The following is a 27,852-nucleotide window of genomic DNA, read 5'->3' on the forward strand; positions in this document are numbered from 1 at the left end:
AGCTGAGCCATAACCGACTATAGTAAATCCTTACACAGTGTCATTTCTCATGCCATTTCTCTGATGGGGAGAGAAGCCTGAGGCACTTGCCAGTTTATAAAGCCCATCAGATCCAAAGCCAGACAGAGATGGGGGTCTCTCTCTCTAGCACATGTTCTTTGCTATTGCACCACAGAGCTTCTCAGATGGATTTAAAGGACATGAAAGGTTAAGAGGCTAAAGAAGATAACTCTGTCACCCTGTAACTGCCTTGACTCCTGCGCTAATGGTCCTCATGGGTTATATAGGCAAGCAGGCAGTGATGCTTAACTCCAGAGCACCATCTCTTCATTTTAGGCATATCTCTCAAACACAACAATGGGACTAATATAGGGCTTTTGCCTCTGGGATGCTGGTTTGCATCTTATAAAATCACCGGCCCCGCTGTGTCTCACCATTAGTCTCACTCCCACTGCCACGAAAGGCAAGATTAGAAGAGTGGTCTTCCCTTTGGCATTCTTGGTGACCCGGCATTTTTTTCTGAGTGACCAGGAGCTTTCTTCTGGATGGTCATCCTTCTGACTTGGCCTTGATCCAAAGTCCACAAGCCTGATGGAAAACTACTTTGTAAAATAAAAACCTGCGGAGGAAGAAGTGTAATCATGTTCTGTCTCTCTCGCTAGGGTTTTAATTCTGGCAGGAAGAGGAAAGGTCAACATTTCTCGATCACAAGTTAATGCTGTCAACATTGTGTGGATTTATGAAAATTGGCTGAGGGAGTAGCTAGAAGGTGCCCAGTGTTCCAGCTGCTGTTGTGATAAATTGTGTAATAGGGCTTGGATTAAAAATAATACTCATTTAATTTGTTTAATGATACCAGCATGAAAAAGCCAGCACGCCTGTTCTGAAATCCAGCACACCGACGCCTCGGAGTGACATGCCCACACCAGGCACCAGTGCCACTCCAGGCCTCCGTTCTGGCCTCGGCAAGCCTCCAGCCATGGACCCCCTCGTTAACCAGGCGGGTAGGGCATCGCCTCTTCTTGTGCTTTGTTTTGTTTGTCCTTCCCCAGCTTGATTCGTCATCTGTTCCTATTGTGACGCAGTTTCCCCAGGAACATAAAATGTAGTTACTGCCTGCCTTCCTCCTTCCTATCTTTGAAAAGCCCTGATAAGAAGCAGATGTTCATCCTTGGGTTTTAGCAGCTTCACCCTGTCCTATTTCTAGCTGTTTACATTTGACTTTTATTTCCAAATAATCCAAATCCCATGGACTTCAGTCGAGTTTCTGATAATTATTCCCAATGTAAGCTCCTTCCCAAACTATTACTGTGTGTCTTGAGTTTGCTAATATTGACCAAAATGGCCTGTCTGGCCGGCCCAAGTGTACTCCTTGCTTACTACAATGGACCGGTTTTCTGCGGGTCCATCAGAAATCCGGGATCTCTCTCTCAGTAGAAATCTGGAGAATTTCAATGAGACTCCAGCCTATGATTGAATAAACTCATAACCTCCAACTTGATCTTCCTCACTGGGAAAGGAAAAGAGTAACCGCCCAAGGCTCAAAGGAAAAGAGGCTCCAGAATATTTCTTCTAAATCCGTGCTTTGGTTTACGTAAATCCAGGACCAGGTTTTCATTTACCTCAGTTTGCCTTGTGTGAATTGGGTGCAGGGATGCTGCTAATTCCCCATGGTTTCCCAGTGCTGCTCAGGAGGAAATGTGTGGGCAGTGCTTCCCCTGGGGTCTGTTCTTCCCAAATGAATTCAGCTTTGGGGAAGAAGGGATCCTGTGTACAAACTGGAGTTGATTCACCATCCCACAGTCCTCCTTCTTTTCCTTCCCCCTAATGAATAACACTAAAAACTCTCCCTGAGCTGCCAGTTGAGTCACGTGTGCCTTGTGCTTCCTTGCAGCGGCTGGCCTGAGGACGCCCTTGGCAGTGCCCGGCCCATACCCCGCCCCATTTGGAATGGTGCCCCACGCGGGCATGAACGGCGAGCTGACCAGCCCCGGTGCCGCTTACGCCAGCCTCCACAACATGTCCCCGCAGATGAGCGCAGCGGCTGCTGCTGCCGCTGTGGTGGCCTACGGGCGCTCCCCCATGGTAGGTGACCTTGGGAGCATGGCGGGCCCAGGTGGCAGCTCCCACAAAGCAGAAACAAAGACCCAGTGTCCTCGCCGTGCCTGCCTTCGCCTTGTTCGCCTTCATCCACATGCCGCTCCATTCAGTGACGGCCAGACGTTTTTTGCTTTACTCTCTTTGTGGATGAAAAAGGCAGTGTTTAGGAGCTCCTTTAGCGGTTCAGGGGACATCTGGTTTTCTCCCACCAAAGTAGATTTTTTTTTTTTTTTGGAAGGCGATGAAATAACTCAAGTAGCTCACAGAAGCCTTTTCATTCGTTTTCTTGAGTATTTTTTTTCCCTCTTTAATTCTTAGGAAAAAATATTTGGGAGGCTGTAACTTTCTCTTTCCATGCCTATATTATTCTTTAAACCCAATAGAATGGCTTTGGTGTAAGGAGTGACCTCAATGCAACAGGCATAAACACAAACAGGGACGGAAACCATGGGGCGCTGTCCCTCTGGCCTTATTTTTGACCAGGGAGATACAAAACTGCAGAAAGGAAAAATTGAATGGGAGCCCTTGACTGCATCACGACAAGGGGAAAGTTTATAACCCATAGCAAATAGAAGTCTGAAAATATTTCCTCTTGGTTGTTTGCAGTATGTCATGTGCATTTCTCATTTGTTGGTTCTTCCCTTATGTTTCACTTGCAGGAAGGGCAGTGCAGTGGAGGACAGGATAGTTTAAAGCCACGTGGGCAGCTGAGGGACTAAGTACTGCGATTAAGGTGCTCAAAATCATGTATGAATCCTTAAGGATTAACTTAGACCAGTGGTATGAAACTGGGGGCGATTTTGCCTCCCAGGGACATTCAGTAATGTCTGGAGATACTCTGATTATCACAACTGAGGGTAGAGTCCAGTGATGCTGCTAAATACCCTGTCTTCTCCTGGACAGCCCCCAACAAAGAACTGGCCCAAAACATCCATAGTGTCAAGGTTGAGAAATGCTGACTGAGACAACATGCTGCGCTGTGTAGCTGCCAGGACCAGGCAGACCCGTATTGGCCATGGGAGGCTGGCTCAGTGCACAAGAGATCCCTCTCCATTCCCCCTCCCCAGAAGGAAGTGTGTCTTGTAGTATTTAGAGTTGGTTGTATTGCTTCTCTTACGATGTATTTCCTCTGGGAATTGCTAACCTGTGCCACTGTTCCTGTTTAAGCTGCTTTGGGGACCTGAGTTTCCTGTGAGACATCTGTAGAGATGTTCACCAATGCCTGCCCTGTAGAAACTGAGTCTGCGATGCCTTCTTTTGTTTCCAGGTTGGGTTTGATCCTCCCCCTCACATGCGAGTACCTACGATCCCTCCCAACCTGGCAGGAATCCCTGGGGGGAAACCGTAAGTACCTCCAACTTCTCAGTTTTATTTTCAAGGCAGTTACTTAGTCATGGGTATTATCAGATCAGAATTCCAAAGGGAGCACAGGCCTGGGTGTTTCCAAGGAGATTTCTAGTGTCTTTTCCTGAGGAGTGTTAACACTTCCTATAAATAGGCACCCTGTAGGTGTCATGCCCCTGTCTTCTCCCGGTGGGTGAGCTCATGCATTACGTTATTTCTGGAGAGAACTGTTGGAGACAGGGTGAGGAGCACTGCAAGGACCAGGGGTGGGTGGCCCTCCTCCCTTGACCTTTCGGCAGAAAGCTGCTCTGCTTTGCCATGTGGTTAGAGGGTAGCTGCGGGGAACTTCCAACAGGACTGTGTGGTGGGCAGTAACCTGTCATGAACTCTTGAAATCTCTGAAATTTGAAACATGTTGTCTCTTTACCCAGCTCAGTGCTAACGGCTCCCTATTTTGGTAGAAACAAGAGTTTGAAAAGGGTATGTTCTGTCGGATGCCAACATCCGAGGTTGACCCCCAAGTAAAGTTTTGCTAAGTGCCATTCTCTGAGAGGTTCAGAATTATAAGAGCAGAGTGCCTGTGTGGGGAAGCAAGACAGGTTAAAGGGCAGAAAAGCATTCAGAATTTGAAAAACCCTGGTGGTTATTCCTCCAGCGTCACATGAAATCACTTGCTTTCCATAGTTAGTAATTAGAAATGTGATTTCCAAGAATTCCTAAAGTTCTCAATTTTTTTTTTTAAAGCAAAATTGAAATATGTCTTACTTCCTAGCAAGTACTCTGCCTTTCTCTGGGATAGAAGATGGCAGAAAAGCCTGTTCCAATTTTGTTGATTTTTCTAAATAGAGGTACATGTCATAGGCCTTCAGTTTATTTTTGTTACATTCTACTTTTGTGTGTTTGCAAGGGACACACAAACATTATTATTGCATTATTTTGAGTGGCCCATTCAACAACTTGGTCATCCTTGTGTGATTTTTTTTTTTTAATTCAATCTTTATTGTTGAAAGTATTACATATGTCCTATATTTTCCCCCATTGACTCCTTCTAGCCCCCCCTGCTCCCCGCTCTAGGCCTTCACCACCCTCCCTTGTGTGATTTTTATTGGAGCCTTGTTTCACCTAAACCAGGAGCATGAGAGAAAATGGAATTCTTTATTCCCATCACCTGCTTTTAGGAAAGCAGATTCCTGTTGTTCACTTTTCATGCATTATAACATCTGTTTCATAGTTATTTGATTAATGATGAAATGAGGCTTTCTCTACACTAGGAACTAGTAGAGGTGCTAAGAATTTAAGGTGGCATCTTAGGCCCAGGGAAGAGTGGGCTTGGGGAGTGGAACAGTGTTGCAGATGCTTCCTTAGCTGGTAGATCCTTCCGATTACATTCCCATCAGCTACTATGTGGTGTGTTTTCTTGGGTGTGTGGCCCTGCGTCCAGGATGGGCTTTTCTTATACATGCTTTGCTGGCCGGGTAGCTGTTGGGTGTCCTATTGTCTGGTGAGTAGATAAAGGGAAAACAAGTGATAAAAGGCAGTAATTCATAGTCATTGGTGGATCTTTGGGAAAATAATGGGCACATAAAGCTAAGTTCAACCAACCATTAAGGAAAGCCAGTTTCAAGAGTTATTGGTAGGAGATGTGCCCCGCTGCCAAGACCCCACTTTGAATGCGATATGTGAGGAAGTTGAGGGGAAGGTGGGCAGAGGTGTGAACTACACTGCTGGTCTCCAAGGCTGGTGTGCAGGGGATGGTTAACGGACACCTAGTTCCCAGTATTTGTGCATGTGTGTTTGTATACAGTGTTGTGTGTGTTTGTATACAGTGTTGTGTATGTCAATAACGTGATTGGACACAAAGATTAAACCTTCAGTGAACAACAATACTGGTGTCATGCTTATTAGAGCCAAAATATTCCTGTGCGTGGCTTGTGAGCACTTTGGGTTTGTGCTTACAGCAGTGTAAACAGGCTATGAGGCTCCCAGAGATAAGGACAGTGGCACAGGGACAAAGCTGTGACTCCCATAGGAGGGTGCTTTTCTCCCCTGGGTCAAATGGCCACTGGTGTTCGTCTTTGGATCAGAGTGGTCCTTGCTGTCTAAAACAATTAAAATCTGTTTTTTAGGATTATCTTTCAAGTTTGATGTGTGCATATCATGTGAGCAAGATGGAGTTAATATCAGAGAGCAAAATGAACTCCCATTGTCAACAGGATCTGGGCTGTACAGCCTTATTCCCATATCAACCCATGAATTAGTGACTTCTTTCCGGTTAGTAAAGTGATGCTGCTCGAGACAGTGTTTCTTTACCGGCTATGATCACAGACCAGTCTTTTCCTAGTTTGGCACATTGACACTCTTGTTACACACAACACTGACGAATGGGGGACGACACAAAGGACCCCAGTGTTTTAGTATAAGAGTCATGAACTGATTTTGTTGTATAAACATTTCTCAGTGAGTAGACAATAGCAAAGGTCTGCAGACCACACTTAGACCAGCACTGGCCTGAGACACTTAAGAGAAAGGGAGACAAACCAGTAAGTCCAGAGTTGGGTGAACAAGGTGGAAAAAGCTTTGCAAGGGTCTCTCTGAGAAATACCAGTGGAAATATTTGGATGGTTATTCATGGATGTTTGAGCAGGAACTGCATGGCAGGCTTTGTGCTGGACGGTGGGCATGCTTCAGGCAAGAGAATGTTTGCTTTCCCCGCCTGAGGGCCTATTGATGTAGTGGAGACATTGAAGGAACAACGAATGCTTTAGCTATGTGTGCGGTCAGTGATAAGTGCTGTGATGACAGCAGTGGGTTATAGGCAAACATTTAAAGAATGACCAGTTAGGAAGGGCAGGGCTTCCTGGGGTGAGGTGGACACACTGAAGGCTGACCCATGTGCAGAAGGAATAGCCCCCAGGAAAAGGGACAGAGAGGGTGGGCTGTTGGGGACAGAGTGAGATAAGCTCCCAGCACAGGGAGCAAATGGATGCCTGTCTCCAGGAGAGTCCAGTGGGGGCAGCAGGGACCTTGAGATGCCTCTGGTGTGAATGCTCATCTGTGGCTCGCCTCCTGCAATAGCCTCATCAAGTGGCTGTGCACCTCTGACCAAGCGTATCTAGTGAAGGGGACTTGCTGCTGCTCGGCACAGTCCGTTTTCTCCAGCTGTGTGAAAACTTTTCCAGCCCTTGAGCTGAGATCTGTCTCCCTGGAACTTTTACCCATCAATCCTGGTTCTCTCCTTCCCCCTGAGACCACATAGTGTGCCGCTCATCCATCATCCTCACGACAGCTCTTCAGATATGTTTGGAGACCACCATCTGCCACGAGGCGTCTCTTCTGGCTGAACGTGTCCCTGCATCAGCCCTATCTTGTAGGATGTGATTCAGGTTCCTGCACCATCTGCTCACTGAGATCTAAACAGTTACCCCCCTCCTGTCCTCTATTCCACAGATTTCATCAAGACTTGCTGCATGGGCATAGGGGATCCTATTGGGAGCTCACAGCCTACTGATGGAGAGACAACATTAATCAAATCATTGCAAAAAATAAATGCCTAATTATAATTGAGATAAGAGCTATGACAGAGGAACTCTTCTGTGAAAGCATGTGACGGGCTGATCCCATCCGCGGGGAGGGTCAAAAAAGGATTCTCAGAAGTGTTTTCTGAGCTGCATTAACCTCCTAGGGCAGGGCATAACCTCTAGCTGGAGGAACCAGCACATGCAAAAGGTCCTGTGGCTTTACATTCTTTTTATCAAATTGGATGAGCGCAAGATGACTCATGTCGCCACTATCCTGTATTTGTTTTTGGTGCTAAAGTCATCTAAGATCTCGATAGGGTTTTGCAATTAACATGGTTATTTTCCTTCTCCCACACTGGTCTCTTTTAACTTCTATATCTTTGCTAAAGGCATATTCCCCATTCTGATATCTGGGCCCAAACTTAGCCTTTGATTCTTCCTTATTTAACTCTCATTTTACTCAGACTTTTATTTGTTAAAATTCTTATTTTATACTCATTTTTGTCAAAAGGATCCTAGATGAGTTTTCCCCTTTCTAAAGTACTTATCTGATCTCTGATCCATTTCTTGCTTGGAGGTCTTCAAAAGTTGCATATAAGCTCTCCATGCGGCATTCAAGGGCCCTCGGTAACATCACTCTAGCCCAGCCGTGGGCAAACTACGGCCCGTTTGAAATGAATAAAACTAAAAAAAAAAAGACCGTACCCTTTTATGTAATGATGTTTACTTTGAATTTATATTAGTTCACACAAACACTCCATCCATGCTTTTGTTCCGACCCTCCGGTCCAGTTTAAGAACCCACTGTGGCTCTCGAGTCAAAAAGTTTGCCCACCCCTGCTCTAGCCTCATGTCTGTTTGCATCTTGTGCTCAGGCCAGATGAGATATCCAGTTTTTCCCTGAAGTTTCCTCCTTCTATCCTGAGCAGCTTACCTTCTCATCAGTCTTCTCCTCTTCCTATAGAAGTATTTTCTGTTCAAAGACCACTCTAATTGCTGCCTTCTTCACAAAGCCTTGCTGATGACTTCCCATATGTGATCTCTCTCCAGTGGCACCTTGTAACATCTCGTGCCGCCTTTTCACCTTTGGCCTTGAGTAAACTGATGTCCACATGTCATTTGTATCTGCTGCTTCCCCACGAGAATGGAAGCTTCTGAAGTCTCCTTGTCCCTGGAGCATCCCAGTAAACTGTTTGCTGCATTGACTGGTGGGAGATGAGCCCAGGACTGTGGGAGACCCTGAGATTCAGCCTTCCAGAAGGAGGTTCACATTTTGCATTTTAGAGTTTAGGGGTGCTGGTTTTTATTTTAATATATTTATTTTTTATTTTAAAATATATTTTTCTTGATTTCAGAGAAGGAAGGGAGAGGGGGAGAGACACAGAAACATCAATGATGAGAGAATCATTGATCGGCTGCCTCCTGCACACCCCCCACTGGTGATCCAGCCCACAACCCAGTCATGTGCCCTGACTGGGAATCAAACCCTGATCATCTGGTTCATGGGTCAACGCTCAACCACTGAACCAGACTGGCAGGGCAGTGGTGCCGACTTATAAGTGGTAACCCTGACAGTTTCCAAATCCTTCAGGTGAGATTTATTTGGCATTGTTTAGTTAGCTTAACTGGAACTCATTTTTAGTTGTAGGCAGTGTATTCCCGAAGCTCTGTGTAGATCACTGGTGAAAGAGGTTTGGAAATTCAGTCAGGTTGACATCTCTTTGTTGTGGAGACGTTTTTTCTAGCCCTGGAGCATTGCTGTCCTCCATAAATACTGGGGGCTGTGCTCCACCTACCTCCCTCGTAGCACCTAGAAGTCACTAATAATAGTTTGGCTTAAGATTCCATCTTAGTTCCAGGTTCCTTCACCCTGTGTTTTAACGCTAGACATGTAATTGGGAAATCTTCCACCCACTTGTTTACTATTTAAATAAATCGTTAAAGTACCTTTTAGGAGTCAGAGCCTAAAGGGAAAAGAAACGTTAACTACATTTGGGGTAAAATATGGCCTCTTAGGAAACATGTTGTGAAGAGAGGCCACCCTGGCTTCTGGCCAAAGGACACTTCAGTGGCCGTGTCCTCCCACCGCCTTTTCCATTACTGAATTTACTTCTGGTTCCTCTGATGTCTAGATTCCACAGCCGGTTTATTTAGTGGATTTGAAAATTACCTGTTATGACATTTGGGTGTTTTTGTCTATTAAATACGAAAAGTAACACACCTGTTTTGTGCCTTATTATCACCATGTGGGTTTAGTTTAACTTCTGTTTTTCTACCCTTTGATGATCTGGGGATGTGTAGCTAATTTCTTGAGATTATATTGACATATGAGGCCCTTTCTTTTGATGTGAGGTACCTTAACCTGCTAGACAATTAACCCTCTCTTTATTTCTCTACCTCTTCCCTTCTTCAGGAATTACTTTATGCTTATCATATATAAGTAGTTTGTGCAGTTCTTGTGTAGATCGTGCTGTTTGCCTATAGTGGTTGGATTCGTGGCTAGAATTTTTGAATTGAGCTTTGAAATGGCTGTATTTTAAATTTATTTTTGTCTCACTTGTTGTCCATGAAATCTCTTGGTTTGTATCTTTTTCCTGCATTGGAGCCTCGTTGCTGCCTCAGCACATCAACAAATTTGAAAATATTCAATTGATGGAGGAAGAACGGCCTAGGACACAGAAACATAAGTGTCAACTTTGGCCTGAGATCCTCCCAGTTTATTTATCAGGCCATCTCTTCTTGTTTTCTCTTTCTGGTAATTTACTTTTTCATATCCATTTGCTTTTTCTGCATTTGCCTTTTTAATAACAGGAATAGCAATAATAGTCGACTACATAAGGAAACAAACAAAAATTTTTCTATCTTAATGCTTTGAAGTCCTCAACTTGTAGTAATTTGTTAATAAAGCCCTCTATTCTGTCGGGATGCCAAACTGGAAAAGTCCTGGGAAAGAAGTAAAGGATTTTATAGGTGTTTTGGGTTGGACGTACAGACCCTAAGAAATGTTAAGTGTCATATTGGCAAAGAGAAAAATTTTTACCATCGTAGATGAATTAAAGTCCTGAGGACCTGTTTTCGTTTGCTGAAATCTTAGAGGAATATGACTGATTTTCTTATGACCCCATGTCACACCCTCCCACCCCCAGCCACCACCTTCACTCTCCTGGTTCTTGAAGCTAAGAGTACACTCCAGAATCATAATTACACTATTCCCATCTTAGAATGAGCCCAGACACTCCAGCCCTCCAAGCCTCCTGTGCCCAGGGCTCTGTAAAGAAGTGCACGGATATGTTGACATGTCTGATGTCTCTTGCAGTGCAGGGTGGGTGTCTCCTTCCTGCTGGGCCCACATTCTCCCTATTGAGGTGAAAATGTCAGCGGTAGTGCTGATATGGAAGCTACAGTAAAGGTTCGAGCTCCACGTTTATAGCCAGCCTGTCCTGGACCGGGATCTTGGTTCTCCCACTTACTAGTCAGGGCGTAGGGGGGCAGTTGCCCTCTCCTGTACTACTTCCCTCCTCTCTAAATACGAAGGGATAGCACGCTGCCTCCTGGGACATGGGAACCAAGGTCGAATCTGCGGTGTACTTCATAACTTTTCTGGAAATACTATCCCACATCACTTCATTTACTCCATACCTCAGCAGTCAGGTGTACAGGGTCAGCCTTGCCACGGCTCATTGTAAAAGTAGGGAAATGATGCCCAAATGAGCTAGGTAAGATCCGCACATCTTAGTAGTGGCTAACCTGAGACTCTAACCCATGGGTGGGCAAACTTTTTGACTCGAGGGCCACAATGGGTTCTTAAACTGGACCGGAGGGCCGGAACAAAAGCATGGATGGAGTGTTTGTGTGAACTAATATAAATTCAAAGTAAACATCATTACATAAAAGGGTACGGTCTTTTTTTTTTTTTTTTTTTTTTTTTTTTTTTTAGTTTTATTCATTTCAAACGGGCCGGATCCGGCCCGCGGGCAGTAGTTTGCCCATGGCTGCTCTAACCTGTCTCCTCACTAGTTACTGCATTCTTTTCAGCCACCAGCCACAGGATCGAGCATGCTGCCTGTGACCTGTGGCTGTGCCTGCCTCAGCTTGCTTTGCAAGGTTCTTGGATCCACTGGGTTCTGCTGGCTTGGATTTCATTCCTTTATTATAGTTGCTTTTGTTGCCTTTCTGTTCATATCAGCTAATGAGGGACTGCTCTCCTCCCCCCCCCCCCCCCCTTTGGGAAAGTTGATACCATCTTTTATCAATATTTGATGCAACTACTAGAAATTCCTTGGGAAAAGTTGGCTGGTATAACCCAGGAGGTCAGAGGACTCTCCACATTCTCATAGTAGCTGACTTCCCTTGCCAGAGCAACTTTTCACGCCTTCATTTATAAGTGATAGGTAGTAGTAAACAGCTCGTAGCATTGGGGTTCATTCACTGAGTGCCAGCTGTGTGCTAGCTGGTGAAGTCATCCATCTGTCCCCAAAGAACGCTGGAATGAGAAAGACAGACGTGAACACGTGCAGCAAATAGTCCAGAGTGTGAGACGTGCCGTAGTCGAGATTGAGAGGAGGATACAGGATGAGCCGGACCCTGGGAAAGAATCATCCCGCCTGGGGTGGTGTGCCAGGCAAGGGAGGGAGGACGTGAGTGCATGTCTGAGGAAGGCAGTGCTGGTTTAGGCAGCAGGGAACAGCCTGTGTGCAACACGGAGAGGAACAGCCCAGCCCACGATTTTTAGGGGACTGGCCTGCTCCACGTGGCTGGGAGTTTAGGATAAAGGATGGTCCTGTGAAAGAGGCTCAGTTGTGAAGGCCTGGGTTCCAAAGAGCTTGACGAGCGAGCAAAGGTTTTTGACATAATCAGATTTTTGATACCTGAAAATACGCAAGAAATCCTACGTCAAGCGTGCCAAGTCCACAGCCCGAGGGGGTCTTGGCCACAGCCTTTATCTCTGGGGTCCGTGGTTCTTCATTACTGTTTACTGGCCTCTGCTGCTGCTGTTGCTATCTATTTATAGGGAACCAATAACTCTGTAAACACCTGTTTTCCTTTGGTCACAGAGCACAGCATAGTTTTATTAACAGGAGCCAGCCTGCCAGGAAAAAACAACCTGCTTCCCCGAACGCAGTCTTGTTTCCAGTTTTCCACGGCTGCTACGAGGCATCCCTATGGGGACTCTCGAGTTCCTCCCTCTCTGCTGTGCGCCCAATAAATGAAGAGTCTCGTGCTCTGACCATGTGTGATTTCATTCGGGTTTAAGTCCATGATGTCCAGTGGGCTTTATTCTTTTCAGTTCTACAACCGGCTTTCACATTAGGATCCTGACCTGCAGGTGCTTGGTTCAGAAAGCTGGCTGGGGTGAGGCGGGGACTCCGTTTGCTTTCTTGGATAAGGTGGGTGGCCCTAGCTGTTTCGCCCTAATGAGGGCTTTAGGGACTGTTCTTTCTTCCCCACAGGTTGCCACAATCCTATCCAACTGTCCTCTTCTCTGTGCCGTCTCCCCACCCTCCTGTGCCTTTGAATTTCCTGATTTTGTGCCTGTCCGTTGCCCTGTGCTTTCCTGACTCCCACCTGCACCGTCCTCACTTTTCCACATATCCTGAACCTCGCTTGTCCAATGGTCCAGATAAGAGCCCTTGTTTTAGCATATCCTCTTCCTCTTCCAAAGTCATGGGTGTTTAATACTGATGCTGCCATTGCCCGAAGGCCCCTGCAGGTGTCAGGCACTGTGTTGTGCCCTGCAGTTTTGCAGCTGTCATCTCTTAGTCCTTACCACTGCCCCTTCAACCTTTGTGTTGTATTATTATTTCTACCTTGTGGATCAACAAACAGACATGTGACAGGCCGCAGGTGGTTAGGCCAGTAGGAAGGCCACTGTTAGCGAGGCCAGTGAGCCAGGGCTTCATGACTCAGGTTCATTTAAACCAAAGCCTGGGCTCTCGACTTGGCTGTGGGCCTAGTCTAACATGTTCATTGGTCAGGAACCGCCCCCCACCCAACTTTTTGAATAAACAAATGAATCTAAGATTGTAATTATTGAAATAGGAAAGTGTGTGAATCGCCTGTATATAGCTCAGTGACTTCACCAAAAGCTCTCTAGAACCCTCCTGTGTCCCTTTGGGTCACCCAGGGTGACCACTACTCAGATTTTGAATTTTGTCTATCATTGAATGTAAAGGCAGTCACACCATACTCTTTCTGAATTCAGTCTTGAGATATATTCATAAATATTCTCTGTTTGTAAATTCCCCTTCTTGGTTGGTCTGACCTTTCCCAGCTCCTCAGTCAGAAACGTAAGTTTCCTCCTGCATCTCTTGAACATCCTCATGGTGCACCATCAGCGCGGCCTTTTCTCGGAGACGGTCCTGTTCTTCCTGTGGATGAAAAGCGAATTCCAAACCATCTCGCTTGCTCCCCTAGTCACTGCTTCCAGTCCACCCCTCTCTGGGACCCTCCACACTCTGCATCGTTGTTCTGGTTTGTTCATTTGATTAGGCTCCCAGCACAGCGGCCAGTGCCTGCTTCCTCCGAGGCCCCCTGGGACTGAGGTATTAACATCCATATGGGCTTCCCCTGGGACGGACAAGTGTTCACAGCTTCTGGCAGCAGTTCACTGCCACGTGAATCAGTTTTAAATTGCTCAGCATGATCGCAGACCTCCTGCACAGCATAAAGCAGAGGATGCCTGGGGCAGAGGTGGCCTCTTCCAGAGGCGACAGGACAGCTCTTTGCCTGGACATGGTGCATCTGTTTTGATCTGGAACCTATTAACTCTGTAATAAGCAGGGTTCCAGTGGACGCAAGAAAAAATTTTCTTCCCCTGAAAACCCAGAATTGCTGAGAGGCTCCTGATGGAAACTTGGCCTATGTGGAAGTGATTTATGGCAGAGAAACTGACCTTCACACCTGCCGTTGTCATCACAGCACAGAAAGCTTTGAGAGGCAAGTTCTCTCCCTGTGCCAACCACTGTTCTCCCTAAATACATTCAATTCGATTATATGTTTTTAACTCACAGTTTACATTCAATATTATTTTGTATTAGTTTTCTTCCCAGGGCAATAAAATGCTATTTGATTTCAAATATAATAAATGGCATAGGTTGATTAACTACAATGTGCATGTATTGAACTATCATGTGGACTTGTTACATTACTAAGGGCAGCAAAGAATACTGTTGGATTAAAAAATATGAGGTTTAGTCATTTGGTGACATAAGGGCTTTGAGCTGTAGTTGTTTTATGTGTGTATTTATTGCCCAGGGCAGTCTGTGTGGTTCCCATTTTGTGTGCTCAGTTATTCAGATGAAGAGTAACGTTAAGGATTTGGGCCACATAGCCATTTAATATTAGTTATGGTAACCAATTTGTCAGGAGAGAACAGATATGTAAGATTGTATCCTTTGATTGGGGGCAGGGGTGAATTCTTCTAAAAGTCATGTGTTTGATATTTTGCTTTTATAGAGGGAAAATAATAGCATGTATTTTATTTTCAAGCTAAGCATGTATGTGGGTTTTACGTGCAGGCCAGTAGAGACCTGATATCTTGTATCAGTTTTCAATTTTGTGCTTGTTAAGTTATTTTACAAATTTTGAGTTGGCATCAAAATGAAAACTTAAATTCTGTATTAATACTCATGGTCTTTAGATCTGTAAAGGGACTGCAAGGTGACAATGACAAGTTCCAGAGAGTGTCCAGATTTACCCCAGAGGGTTATGGGAAGGAGGAAACTTTATATACTTCATTTATTGTTTACTAGTGGCCCTGCGCACGAATCCGTGCGTAAGTAGCTCACCGCCGCTTGCCTCAGCTGGCTGCCCCACCCACCGCCGCTCATAGCTCTCCGCTGCACGTAGCTCGCTGCCCCACCCTCCTGTTGATCGGTTGTTCCGTAACAGCGTCCCAACCAATTTGCATATTACTCTATTATAAGTATAGATGTATAGGGACACATAGAAAAGGTTTAATGTAGACCTTCTAGATCACCTAGGGATGCTTCTGACGAAAGAAAGTAAGCATAGTCTTTAGTGCCATGTGCCTAATTCCATCAGTTTGGATGTGGGGTGAACATATAAGTAGTTTCATTCTCTAAAGTATCTTATTATCTTTGTGTATCTTTTATAACATCTGTTATATATTAGCACTTGGATTGCGGGAAACGAGTTAAGTCGGCTCGCGTGAATTGCGCGTACTCCGCGGGAGCCGTCTTAACTCGGTTCATATAGATTTGCGGTGGAGTGCGGGAAACGTGTAAACTCGGGCCGATTGTAACTGCGTATTACCAAATATTTGTTTGTTTGCCGTTCACAAAGATACCTACCTGCATATGCGAACCGTTTCATACCCATTGGGGTAATAGGTATCATAAAAATCCCTGTAAGTAGAGAACACTTTATGGCGCTGGTCGAGTACAATACCGTTAGGGTACCAATGTATTGTTTTCTCATTTTATAACCGATATCCCTGGATATCTCACCATGCAAAGAGAATAGTTATTGAGAAATACTTCTTATGTCCGGACGTCTTTAGTTTTGAGTTTTGTGAATATTATTACGTGTTTAAACTAACTCTGATTTTGCGCGGGAAACCTAAATAATTGCCCGCGCCATCTTATATTTTGGCGGGAAATTCACCCGACACCGTAGTGTTAGTGCTGGGAGTTTTTACATGAGGGAGAAAATACGCGTTGAGATTTTGGTGTGGAAACAGAAGTGTGCACTAAGATTAGTTTGTTTGTATTTAATAGGAGAAGAAAACAAAAGCTTAAATAGCAGAGAAGTTTATTTCTCTCTCCCAGAGTGTCACCAAGGCCTCTGCTCTTTCTGTTCTGCTTCCCTCAGCAATTGATTTCCATCTTCAGAGTCACCTTTTGGCCCAAAAGGCTGCTGAGGCTCCTGTCATTTTGCTTATCTTGCTGGCAGCAGGAAGGAGGAAGAGAAGAGGGCAGGCACACCTCCCCTTTTATAATTCTTTTTTTTTCTTTTGTTTCTTTAATTAATAAATTTATTTCTTAGGGCAGTTTTAGGTTCACAGCAAAATTGAGAGGAAAGTACAAATAGCGCTCCTACCCCCACCGGGTCCCCTTTGTTTTAGATTAAGAACTTCCTCTAAGTACCAGCCAGTAACTTCTGCCTACATTTCTGTGGTCCGAACAGGGACTCGGCTGGCGATAAGGAAGCTGGGAAGAGTAGTCTTTTAGCTGGGAGCTTTGCTGGAGTTCATGGCCAAGGTGTACAGGGAGATTGTTGCAGGAGAAACGTGAAATTTCTGTCACAAAGCCATTGACCCAAGAGATTTCTTTTCTTTTCTCTTGGTTATGCAAAACAGAGTTTAAATTAAAGTCTTAAATTGGTACCTTTAGAAAGCTGTATTTGTTTGTGTTGAGAGGCACTGTTTACTGTTTATAATTATTATGAGTTCATAAGCACTTGCAATAGCATCAAAAATAATCATTTAAAATTATATAAAGAAACTAGAGGCCCTGTGCATGAAAATTCATGCACTGGAGGCGGGGGGTCCCTCAGCCTGACCTGTCCCCTCTCACAGTCCGAGAGTCCTCAGGGGTGGGAGGCAACCCGGCGATCAGGGGAAGGCGACGCCCCCATCACACCTCTGCTGCTGCCACTGCTGGCAGCGCAAGCCTTGGCCGGCCCTGGTTATCTGAGCCTCGGGAGGCCCTGGGCGGCTGGGCAGCTGCCATCCGAGGCTTGCCTGTGTCTGGGGGTCTGGGGGTCTCCAGAGGCAGGCACGTGGAGCGGCCTTGCCATGTGCCCGCCACCCTGGTGAGGCTGAGGGGACTGGGCACCGCCATCTTGTGGCTGTGGGCACTGCCATCTTTGAGGGCGTGACAGTCAATTAGCATATTCCCTCCTTATTGGCTGTGGGCTCCGCCATCTTTGAGGGCAGGGCAGTAAATTAGCATATTTCATCCTTATTGGCTGTGGGCGCTGTCATCTTTGCAATGGTGTGAGGGTCAATTAGCATATTCCCTCTTTATTAGCTAGGATAATACAGTTATAAAGTACTGTATAGGAGGCATGAAGGCGGCATGTTATGTTCATTTGGAGGCACATTTAGTGTTTTATAATTGGATTTGAAGAAATGCTTTATGGAATGGATACACACAATTTAAAAATTTAAATAAGTTCAATATATGTGTCTTTTGGTACACCTTAGAGTTCTGTTACTCTTTTAAATTTGTTTCATCAGTAAATGCTTCAACTTACATTGATTATAAAAGGAAACTGTAACAAGCGAATCTTTCCTTTTCTTTGTCTTTCTCACAGAAGTGTGTGGAGGTTGTGAATAACTGCTTTATGATAGATGTTTTTTTCTGTTTTCCTCTCCTGCCCTTCTCTCTTCTTCAATCATCCCCTGTCCCAAAGTGCCTACTCCTTCCATGTGACAGCAGACGGGCAGATGCAGCCTGTCCCTTTCCCCCCCGACGCCCTCATCGGACCCGGCATCCCCCGACACGCTCGCCAGATCAACACCCTGAACCACGGGGAGGTGGTGTGCGCAGTGACCATCAGCAACCCCACGAGACACGTGTACACGGGTGGGAAGGGCTGCGTCAAGGTCTGGGACATCAGCCACCCCGGCAATAAGAGCCCTGTCTCTCAGCTTGACTGTCTGGTGAGTGAGCAGAACCCGGTGCACAAGGGTAATTTCTCCCCGGAGACTCAGTAAGGAAATAGCTGTCCAGGCCTGGGTTTTAATTCCCATTAGGAGGAAATGGAAGCCCATTTTGTTTCCTGTGTTAGCGATTTAGCTCCTTGCCACCCCTCTCCCGTAGATGTGAAGTTTTCATTTGCTGCTCTTTCGGTGGTTAAATCCCATGATGGATTTCTTTTAGAAAAATATTTTAGAGTCGTTTACAGAAGCTGTCCTTGTTCGAATGTGTATTCAAAAGGGGGTTTCCCATTTAATGGATGAAAGCTCAGCTAGCCCAGGACTCCGAGCCTTGCAACCCACTCAACTTTTAATTTCCCTGCAGCCTTTGGATAAATATTGAATAGTAAACATTTGATAACGTGGCATTACAACCAGTCTGAACAGGGTCTGTGTTTTCAGGGAGGCCTGGGGAGCTGGCTGGGTTTTATTACCTTAACTTCAGGAAAGGGTTAATGGATCACACTGTGAGAAATCAGGGCAGCTGTCAGCAAAGCAGGAGTGGTGAGAAGGCTTTCCCAGGTGCCCCGTCCACCTCTCAGCATCCGAGAATACCACTGTGCATTTTCCAGGATCTTAGGACGCGCTAGGCATGCTCCGGTCGCTCAGCTGTAACCCCGGGATCTACAGACCACATATGGTTGGCCTGAGGCAGGCAAAAGGCCACCCTGCCCCCGGGTGGAGTGTGACTGTACAGGTGGTGCCCTTCACTCCCTGCCTGGACTCCAGACAGTGCTTCCAAAAAGAAGGGTGGCAGGATTTCCAATCTTCGAGTGAGAGACCATGGTGAAAACATAGCAAAAATAACTCAGCTATGTCTATTTGGGTTGAAGGATAGCAGTTATTCCTTTTGGGGATAGGGCTGTCATTTTAAGTCCCACTTCCCTTTTAAGATGTGTTGATTTTGATGGAGAGATGCCCTCTTTTATTAATTTCTTTTGTCTTTGGATTGAGAGGCATAAATAATGACAGTAGCCAGGTTACAGGAAAGCAGCTCTGTTAAATTCCTAGACAAGGAGGCACCTGGCTAATGAGGACACGGTGCAGGCCTAGGTACAGGTAAGAGTAATGGACACCAAAGCATAGGCAGGGGGTCTACAGTCCCCAAATACTAGTTAATAACAGAGAATGATGAGATCAAATATTTATAAACCAGCTTCGAGAAGAGCTTTCTTCCTAGAGAAGTCTGTGTGTATCTACCTCACATCTACTGATAACTTCAGTTCTGTCTGCTCAGTGAGAACTGGACGTGAGGGACAGTCCTGTCTGAGCTTGCAATCCTTTGAGTTCATTTTGTTTACTCTTTCGAGGGAGGCAGCTGCAATCGGATCCCAATATTTACGACAGAATTCTTGCTTGTTAGTGTCCGTGAAATACCACTTTTCAGGTCAAAAACCAAGATAGCAGTTAGAGAACATGGCATTGTTATGGCTTAGTGTGTAGTACATGCAGCGATTGAATTGTATTTATTTCACAGAACAGAGATAACTACATCCGTTCCTGCAAATTGCTCCCCGATGGCTGCACTCTGATAGTGGGAGGGGAGGCCAGCACTCTGTCCATCTGGGACCTGGCCGCCCCGACCCCTCGCATCAAGGCGGAGCTGACGTCCTCGGCCCCTGCCTGCTACGCCCTGGCCATCAGCCCCGACTCCAAGGTCTGCTTCTCCTGCTGTAGCGACGGCAACATCGCCGTGTGGGACCTGCACAACCAGACGCTGGTGAGGTGAGCACAAGGTGGTTTTCTATTAGCGGGGCGGTCAGAAGGCCTCCTGTCTCCCCTGCTTCTCCAGCTGCCCCAGGCACTCAGCCCACACATTCAGATCTTACTGTGTGCCAGGCCGGGAGCCGGGTATTGGGAGTGCAAAGAAGGAGTTGTGTGGCTTCCCTTGGGGGACTCACCATCTTGATGCTGTGCTCGAGGGTCCCCTAGACTTTATATTTAACTTCGTAATGTTCCCATTTTCATTCTTCAGGCACATATAGGTGCCAGGCTTGTTTAAGAAGTATTCCTGGCTTTCGCCACATGGCAGCACATTATGGATTCCATGGCGGTAGGAAGGGTCCTCAGTGGTAGATGGTTTTGGCTTTTTTTGTTGTTATTGTTAATCCTCACCCGAGGATATTTTCCCATGGATTTTTAGAGAGAGTAAAGGGAGGGGGAGAGATGGAGAGAGAGAAGCATCGACATGAGAGAGACACATTGATTGGTTGCCTCCTGCACACCTGCAACCGAGGTACATGCCTTTGACTAGACTCGAGCTCGGGACCCTTCAGTCTTCAGGCTGACGCTCTATCCACTGAGCCAAACCAGCTAGGGCAGATAGTTTTGACTTTGGCTAGAACCTTGTTTGTGCAAACAGGAGCCAACTAATAAAGGATAACAAAACAAACAAAAAGAACATTTGAAGAGGAGATTGCACGAATTTCACACACATTGTTTTTCAAATATCTGTGTTTCTATCTATCTATCTATCTATCTATCTATTTATTTATTTTGATTTCAGAGAGGGAGAGGGAGAAAGAGAAAGAAACATCAGTGATGAGAGAGAATCATTGATTGGCTGCCTCCTGCACACTCCACACTGAGGATTGAGCCCACAACCTGGGCATGTGTCCTCGGAATCAAACCTGGGACTCTTCAGTCCACAAGCCGACACTCTGTCCATTGAGCCAAACCAGCTAGGGCATATCCGTGTTTCTTGATAACTAGCTAACTAAGCCCTGTCCAGGGTCGCTCACCAGGAATGAGCCTGACTTCCTGGAACCTGTGCTTCTAACCGTAGCAAGAGCTGCACTCACCACCTTTGTGTCTTCTTGGCTCCGGCAGCTCCCTCCCTCCACCTAAGTCAGTGCTCACACTAGAGATCTTACAGAAAAATCTTTGAAAATGTAAGCGCTAAAACATCCAGGCAAAACCAGCATCTTTCGCCCTTTCATTTCACAGTTCATCTTCACTCTGAAATACTTGTTTATGGTGTGATTTTAGGCTCATGAATTGCTTAGCAGGCCTCCTCCCAATGCTTTGGGCCCGTGTGCTGGAGGAAGGGTTGGACAGACCCTGGAGGTCATCAGAGCAGCTCCCTCTTGTTCCAGTGAGAGTCTCCGAGCCAGGCTCTGTCCCTCTGTGCACGTGACAGTGTGTTGGTTATTTCTCTTACCACTCACTGGGCAGAATGAGCAAATTAATGGAGCTAGAGCTGACAACTGCTTCAAACTTTTAACCTAGCAAGTGTTCATTGTTTTTTTTCTGTGTGTGTGTGTGTGTTTGTTTTTTAACTTAGGAAATAGCACTTTCAAAATACCAGTTCTCAGTTCTTTCAACTATTAACCCATTTAATCCTCATAATGTCAGCACTCCTGTTACTCTGATTTTATAGAAGAGGAGCTCAAGGCACAGAGAGGTTAAGTTTACCTGCCTGGGGCCACACAGTCCGGCATGATGGAGCTGTGGTTAGGTCCGGGCATTCTGTTCTCATGTCTGTGTTCTGAACCCCTGCTCTGTGCCAGCCCCCTGGAGATCAGTACCTGTTGGATATAATGGGGTGGTGCTTCATAAACCTCTTTCTCAGTTTGCACTGGCCACCTATGGATACCAGCTACTCTGAGCAACAGGGCAGTGTAGAGTCTATGAATATCTTTGTATCTACTGTGACCCACACATTCTGAACAGTCCTGGGGTCTGCCTTGTCGGAGCCCGAGAGTAGTGCAGAGATGTGTGGACAGAGGGATGGAGGGACACCTACCAACCGCTGTACGTCAGCAAAGACATTTGTAGTCAAGGAGTGAGAGTATTTCATGAGTTCTAAGGTAGACGAAGTGAGAGGATGAAATGGAGGGAGTCACTGGTGCTTGGAGGAAAGAGAAGCTGCACTAGGCCTGTGTGACTGGTGAGGAGTCTGGAGTTCACTGGGGTGCACATGCATGGTAAGTTTGGGAGAACTGGGGTGTTGGGGAAGGGGGGACAGAGACAGAAGTTCAGGATGGCTTGCAGAGGAAAGATTTTTGAAGGGATGGTTCTCATGTTGTCTCAGAATTCAGGGCAACAGTGGTGCTGTTTTATTCCCTTACACGCTTACTAAATTCCAAGCGCAGCTTAAAAATATGGAGACTTGTGGGAATAATAAGTGTGTGGAAAGACAGGTATGGAAAATCCCCTCTTGATATTGAAATTCCCAAGCAGCTCTATACTGCGTCCTGTTACCATTGCGATTGGGCCCCTGAGCTCACCTGTCCTGGTCGTTTTCCTGCCAGCTCCCTCTGGGCATGCAGAACCAGGTCCCGGACTCCCAGACTGCCAGCCTGGCAGCAACTTACATTGATCCCCTCCCCAAGCCGGCCCCACCTGTTGCCTAGCGAAGCATCTGTGCTCAGCAGATCCTGTTGGATGATTGTTCTTGGTGTCGCTTTGTGATTAAAGCTCAAGGTTTCCCTTTAAGAGACCAACCTTGTGCTCAGTCTTGCTGAGGTGCCAGGGGTCAGCTTCAGCAGTTAGCTTTATCTCTGCTCAGCGCCTTCGAGTCCGGAGGTGGGCACAACCCTTTGTCTCTGGGAGTCCAGATTTCAAATGCAGGGCTCCTTCTAACACAGAGAGCAAGGATGAGTCGCTGTGAGCTCAGGCTCTGTTGACTAGAAGGGCACTGCTGTGTTGACTCACCGTTGTGTTATGAGCGCTGCTAGACCCTGAGCCTGTAATGTGGCCATGTAGGCCTGCTGGAGTAAAGCCGGGCCTTCATCTTTCTTTGAGGAATACTGCTGGGATTCTGTGTGGTTGTCTCTCTCTTTTTTTCTTCTTCTAATACAAAAAACACTTTTCCAGACCTGGGAGAGATTTTACCTTCCAGGCGGGTCTTAAGAACAGCTATAGTAGCATGTTTGACTTCTGTGCAGTGACCTAAGATGGCATTCCATTTCTTTAGCACTTGGATCATGAAGAAAGAAAAAGAAAATCTGCAGGTGCACCGTCTTCCTCCTCGGGGAAGGTTGGTTTGATCTTGTACATCAGCAGACACTGAAGAGATGACACACACACCCCGAGTCCAAAACCAACAGCACAACAGTGTTTACCTTGAGCTGTGGCAGGAAATCATTATTCAATCTGGTTTGTTTTATCAGGCAATTCCAGGGCCACACAGACGGGGCCAGCTGTATTGACATTTCTAATGATGGCACCAAGCTCTGGACGGGCGGCCTGGACAACACGGTCAGATCCTGGGACCTGCGTGAAGGGCGGCAGCTGCAGCAGCACGACTTCACCTCACAGGTGCCCGGCTCCTCCTACCTGGAATCTGGGAGGTGGTGTAGTGTGTGTGTGTGTGTGTGTGTGTGTGTGTGTGTGTGTCCTCTCCCTCCCTTCGTACCCCATGACAGTAGTAGCTATACAAACAGACTGGGCTTAAATTTGAGATACTGATTTTTTTTTTTAACCACTAACAAACAAAAAGCCCTTGAAACACTTAGAGTGGTGTCTATACTCCTGCAGGTTAAGCCCTGGTAGCTGTTACAGTCATGTATGAGTTCATTTAAGGAATCGGTGCAATCAGGAATATCCAGCTTTCCCCCGGCGGGTTGGGTCTGCTTCTCCCCATCTCATGTGAGGGTGAGAGCTGATCATTTGATTCACATATAAACAGAGCTTGAAAAGCATGCAGGCACATCACAAGGAGTAGAGGAAAGTCACAACAGCTCTGAAAGTTAATTCATTTTTCTTGCATCAGGGAACATAAAAACATGCTGCAGCCTCTCCCTGGGTGCCTGTTTTATTACTCACCCTTCAGAAAATGGACTCATGGCTGACTAAATTTATGGAGTTTTGAAATGATATAAAACTCTCAACTTTGTGGATTGTGAAGATTATTTAGATGACAACATCTGAATCTAGGTGTGTTTCGGGAAAGAGTGCCATTTTAAGGGCTTTCTGATGGTAGAAGTGTTCTTTTCAACATTAAACTTATTTTTTTGTAATGAAATAATCCCACTCAGAATAAAAATAGGATAAAAATGGAAAATAATGATATATACTACTAAATTTTGTGTCCCTGTTAAAATTTTGTGGAGTTTCTTCCCTGTTTTAGCCCTTTTCCCCAGGATGAGTAGGATTCTGTTTGGTCTGCCCTTTTATTTTTTAAACTTCTTGTGGAAATTTTCAAATACATAGGAGAGTACAGAGAATGTGAAAGCATATTTGACAGGACAGAGGATTGTACAGTAAACCCACCTACCCCTCACCCAGCTTTAATAGTTAGTGACACGTGACCCGTCTTGTCTCATCGCTCCTACCCCAAACACTAGTAAATGCCAAACATGATGTCATTTCAGCCATAAGTATTTCAGTTAGTATCTGTAAAGACAAGGATCCCTTTAAACAACACATACAAATACCATTAATATGGAGAATAACTTCTCAGTTTCATCACATATAAATGCTTCCGTTTTTCCAGTTGTCTCATATAAAGATGTTTAGCACTTGGCTCATCTGGGTTGAGTTGCTTGTTGTCGACCTGACCACAGTCTGGAGTTTGCTGATTCCGTCCTCCTGTTCTTGCTATTTTTCCCCCTCCCCTGTTGCCTTTTTTCATCGTAAGTTCCCAGGCAAACTCATCAGTGAGCCACTCTGTTCTTGTAGATCTTCTCCCTGGGGTACTGCCCCACCGGAGAGTGGCTGGCCGTGGGCATGGAGAGCAGCAACGTGGAGGTCCTCCACGTGAACAAGCCCGACAAGTACCAGCTGCACCTCCACGAGAGCTGCGTGCTGTCCCTGAAGTTTGCTTATTGTGGTGAGTGCAGCTGAAGGGACCCCCAAGGACAGCGATGGCCTCTGTGGAAAAGACTTTTAGAAAAATAGAGCCGAGACCATATCTGGAAAAAAATATTGTGCTCTGAGCAGCTGGAAGCAATAATTCCAGTGTCTTAATATGTCCCTCAGAGTACAATGATGTCTGTTTTCCTAATTTGAGAGAAGTCAGCAGGCAATGAAATTGCCTCATACAAGGTTTTGAAACGTTTGTTTTTGGTGGGGAGAGTCGGGTCGGGGTGGGGCACAATTAGTTGCAGCTCTGAAGAGGGGTGGGAGGGGATTTATTGAAGAGGCAGGCAGGAGTGGAGGGAGTCATGGGGTAGTGACCAGGGTGCGGAGCCCACAATCAGGATGTAGTGAGTAGCTGAGCCTGACGGTTGCACCCTGCAGTGAGGATACAGAGGGAAGAGGTCCACATAGGATCAAACACTTGTTCACGAGGTCGATGCTGGATGAGTGGCTATCATCACTGACCACACTCTGTGCGCCATGCATCGTGTCTGGCATTTTACTTAAGTCTGTCATTTAATCCTTCTTAGTCCCATATTGTCTTGGGGAGACTAACAAGGACAGCAAAGTCACTGATTCCCTGTTTGAGGACCCACTGTGTGCTGGGTGTGGTGCTACCCATCATGGCTAAGGAGGCTGACATGGTCCTTGCCACTGCTTTCATTAAACCAAGATCACAGGTGATTCACAGCAGAGCCTGGATTTAAAACTGCTGTCTCCGCTCATAGCATAGCACAGCCCTTGGACAAGATAGTTCATGATTATGCACTGAGTTTGATTAAGTCCATGGAGCTAATAGTATAGTAGGGATTTTATCTTGTTAAACAACATCTTCCTTTGCTAATTTTAGGTAAGTGGTTTGTGAGTACTGGGAAAGATAACCTCCTCAACGCTTGGCGGACCCCCTACGGAGCTAGTATATTCCAGGTGAGTCAGTGTTCCTTACCGAGAAGGACAGTTTGGCTTCGGCGGTCCAGTGACACCCCAAGTGGAAGGTGCCTTGGAGGGAGCAGGGCCCCTGAGTATCTCTGTTCTACAGTAAACATGCCCCCACTCTTCTCTCTTCCAGTCCAAAGAGTCCTCATCTGTGCTCAGCTGCGACATCTCTGTGGATGACAAGTACATAGTCACTGGCTCAGGGGACAAGAAGGCTACAGTCTATGAAGTCATCTACTGAAAACATTATGTGGTTTAATGTTTATAGTTGAATTGGGCCAAAATGTTTTGAATTTGTAGAAATAGAAGAGTTGTAACTTTAAAAACAAGAAAACCTGTTTTTAAACCTTGACACAAAATGACTTTGAGTCTACAAAGAAGAGGTGACATGTCCATCAACTGAAGGTCATCTATCTGCCTAGACCAAATGGAGCACCGAGGCCAGGTGGACAGAGGGGCCAGGGCTACGGGCTTGAGGGACAGAGCCTGTGGCCCAGGCAGAGCCGGTCCTTTTCTTTCTGTGTGATCTGCACAGATTACCTTTCTGTTCCTTGCGGTTCCCCTCACGTTCCGTCCTTGGTAGCGCAGTGGTGTCTCCAATGAACTTGTTTCCTGGTTTTGCATCTTGTGAAATGTTTTTTTGTATTTTTGTTGAAGGTTAAACATTTGTATAAATTGTAAATATATTTGGTTTATTACAGTAAAGGCTTTAGTACCAATAAGTGGTTTCCCTTTGCCTTCTTGTTTTTATCAATGCTTTGGGATCATAGATGTGGGTTTTATAAGCAAAGTCCAAACATTTGTAGAGGAAGTTTTAAAAGCACTTCTGATGTTGTTATTGTATTTGGTCATGGGTTGCCGTGCAGCGGAACACCTTTGAGTTACTGGAAACCCAACACTAGGTATCGCGAGTAAATCGAAGGTATATAAATAACGGTTTTATTTGGGAAGCTAAGATAACTTGGTCAAAATTTATTCTTTTGTTAGGATACTCTTGTCATTCGAGGTCACAGGTGAAAGTTCTGCTTCCCTTGGTGATTCATTGGGAAACAGAATGTTCTTTTCTCTGGGAAGGCTCAGCCTTTTCAAACCTTTAATCTCTCCTTCACAAGCTTCATGTCTCAAGGAGTGGAGGTGACTGGGGCCTAGTGTTAAGATTGGTATTCACGAAGCTGTCGAGTTTATTAACCTGTAAAAGAAAGGTTGGCTGTCAACTGGTTTTGTCTCCATTAATACCTATTTGATGTGTTCTATTAACTTCCTGTTCTTAAGCCAACCACACCCAGCGCTTCACCTCATTGTCCTCCTTAAGGCTTCCCCTGCAGCTCAGCCATGGCTCTCCGTCGTGAGTCTGGTCCTCTTTGTGGATGAGCTTTTACTGATTAGACTAGATGAAATCTATGTTTCCTCCTGAAAAGAGTACAGGGCTCATTCTTTATAAACTTATTGTTTACTGTTATAGTTTAGAAAATAATGAGCAACAACGTTAAGCCAAGTTTCCTGGCTTTTTAAAAATCTCATCTTAGGACTTTTTAATGTTCTTGCTTTCTTATGATCCCGAGAGCTGTTGGTAGTTTGTCTTAATATTTTTTTTTATTCGCTATCCAGACCTTATTTTTTATACATTGAACAACATTATTTTGTTTGCTTTTTGCCAAAATAATGCTTGTTTATGTACAGAGTTGGTTAAATATTTTCTCTTATTAAGCAAATGGCAAAGCCCTAATTACTAACTTGATTTCTCTCCTTTCCTTGTATAATGAAGCAGGTTTCTGTACCGCAGACTCTGATGGCTGATTAAAGGACTATGTACCTTCTCTGTTCTCTCTTCTTCCCTGTCTCACTTCCCCATTTTCTGTAATAGTAGGATAGAGGTTAAGTTACTAAAACAGAGACCCCACTATACAGCGGCTCAGAGACCACAAAGGTTTGTGTCTCCCATGTAAGACCCAGAGACCCAGGCCAGCAGTGCCACTCTGCCTCCGGGGTGGCGTCATCGTCCCCACTTCCAGCCGGCAGTGGACAGAGTGGAAGTCCAGGGGAAGGGATGTGCGCTCAAGCAGGTGACTAGGCATTGGTTCATCCCTCCCAACCCCCATTGATTAGCAAGGGCCTAGTCACTCCCCAGGCTGGGGAATGTGGTCTCCAGCTGGGTGGCCGTGTGTCCATGAAGAAGGCGGGGGCACATTCAAAAGAACTCTTGAGTTAAAGAAATAGTCCTGTCTTTTTTTGTTGTGCATATTCTTCCCTCGTGCTTTGTAGGTGCCCCAGCTTCCAATATTCTTTCTCTAATTGGATTGTCTCTAAGAAGGTCTAGACCTTATCAACTCAAGGATTTGCTTTTGGATGAAGCACTCATCTGGTCCTGGAAGAGGCATTCTAGAGCTAGTCCCTCTGCTCAGGGGGCTTGGAATCTTAGAGAATTGCCTGGATAAACTGTCTCCCCACTCATAAAATTGTCATGCCCAGTTTTCAGGGTTTGAGGATC

The 27,852-nt window shown here is 45.7% G+C and overlaps 1 protein-coding gene across 5 annotated transcripts in view; it reads left to right on the forward strand.

Annotated features, from left to right (window-relative positions):
- The window catches only part of TLE1 (TLE family member 1, transcriptional corepressor), an 87,470-nt gene extending 61,384 nt beyond the window's left edge, over nucleotides 1-26,086 (forward strand). For all 5 annotated transcript variants that reach the window (XM_070431446.1, XM_070431447.1, XM_070431448.1 and 2 more), the window contains 9 exons: nucleotides 860-1,004; nucleotides 1,895-2,085; nucleotides 3,368-3,444; nucleotides 17,339-17,588; nucleotides 19,102-19,349; nucleotides 22,739-22,886; nucleotides 24,249-24,399; nucleotides 25,279-25,355; nucleotides 25,498-26,086. In XM_070431446.1, the coding sequence (XP_070287547.1) occupies nucleotides 860-1,004; nucleotides 1,895-2,085; nucleotides 3,368-3,444; nucleotides 17,339-17,588; nucleotides 19,102-19,349; nucleotides 22,739-22,886; nucleotides 24,249-24,399; nucleotides 25,279-25,355; nucleotides 25,498-25,605 (1,395 nt within the window). In that variant the 3' untranslated portion in view covers nucleotides 25,606-26,086. The remainder of the gene's footprint in view (nucleotides 1-859; nucleotides 1,005-1,894; nucleotides 2,086-3,367; nucleotides 3,445-17,338; nucleotides 17,589-19,101; nucleotides 19,350-22,738; nucleotides 22,887-24,248; nucleotides 24,400-25,278; nucleotides 25,356-25,497) is intronic.
- Nucleotides 26,087-27,852: the final 1,766 nt, after the last annotated feature.

Source organism: Myotis yumanensis, unplaced genomic scaffold (genome assembly GCF_028538775.1).
Source record: "Myotis yumanensis isolate MYYU_CA2020_CCGP unplaced genomic scaffold, mMyoYum1.0.hap1 SCAF_12, whole genome shotgun sequence".
Classification (NCBI taxonomy): Eukaryota; Metazoa; Chordata; class Mammalia; order Chiroptera; family Vespertilionidae; genus Myotis; species Myotis yumanensis.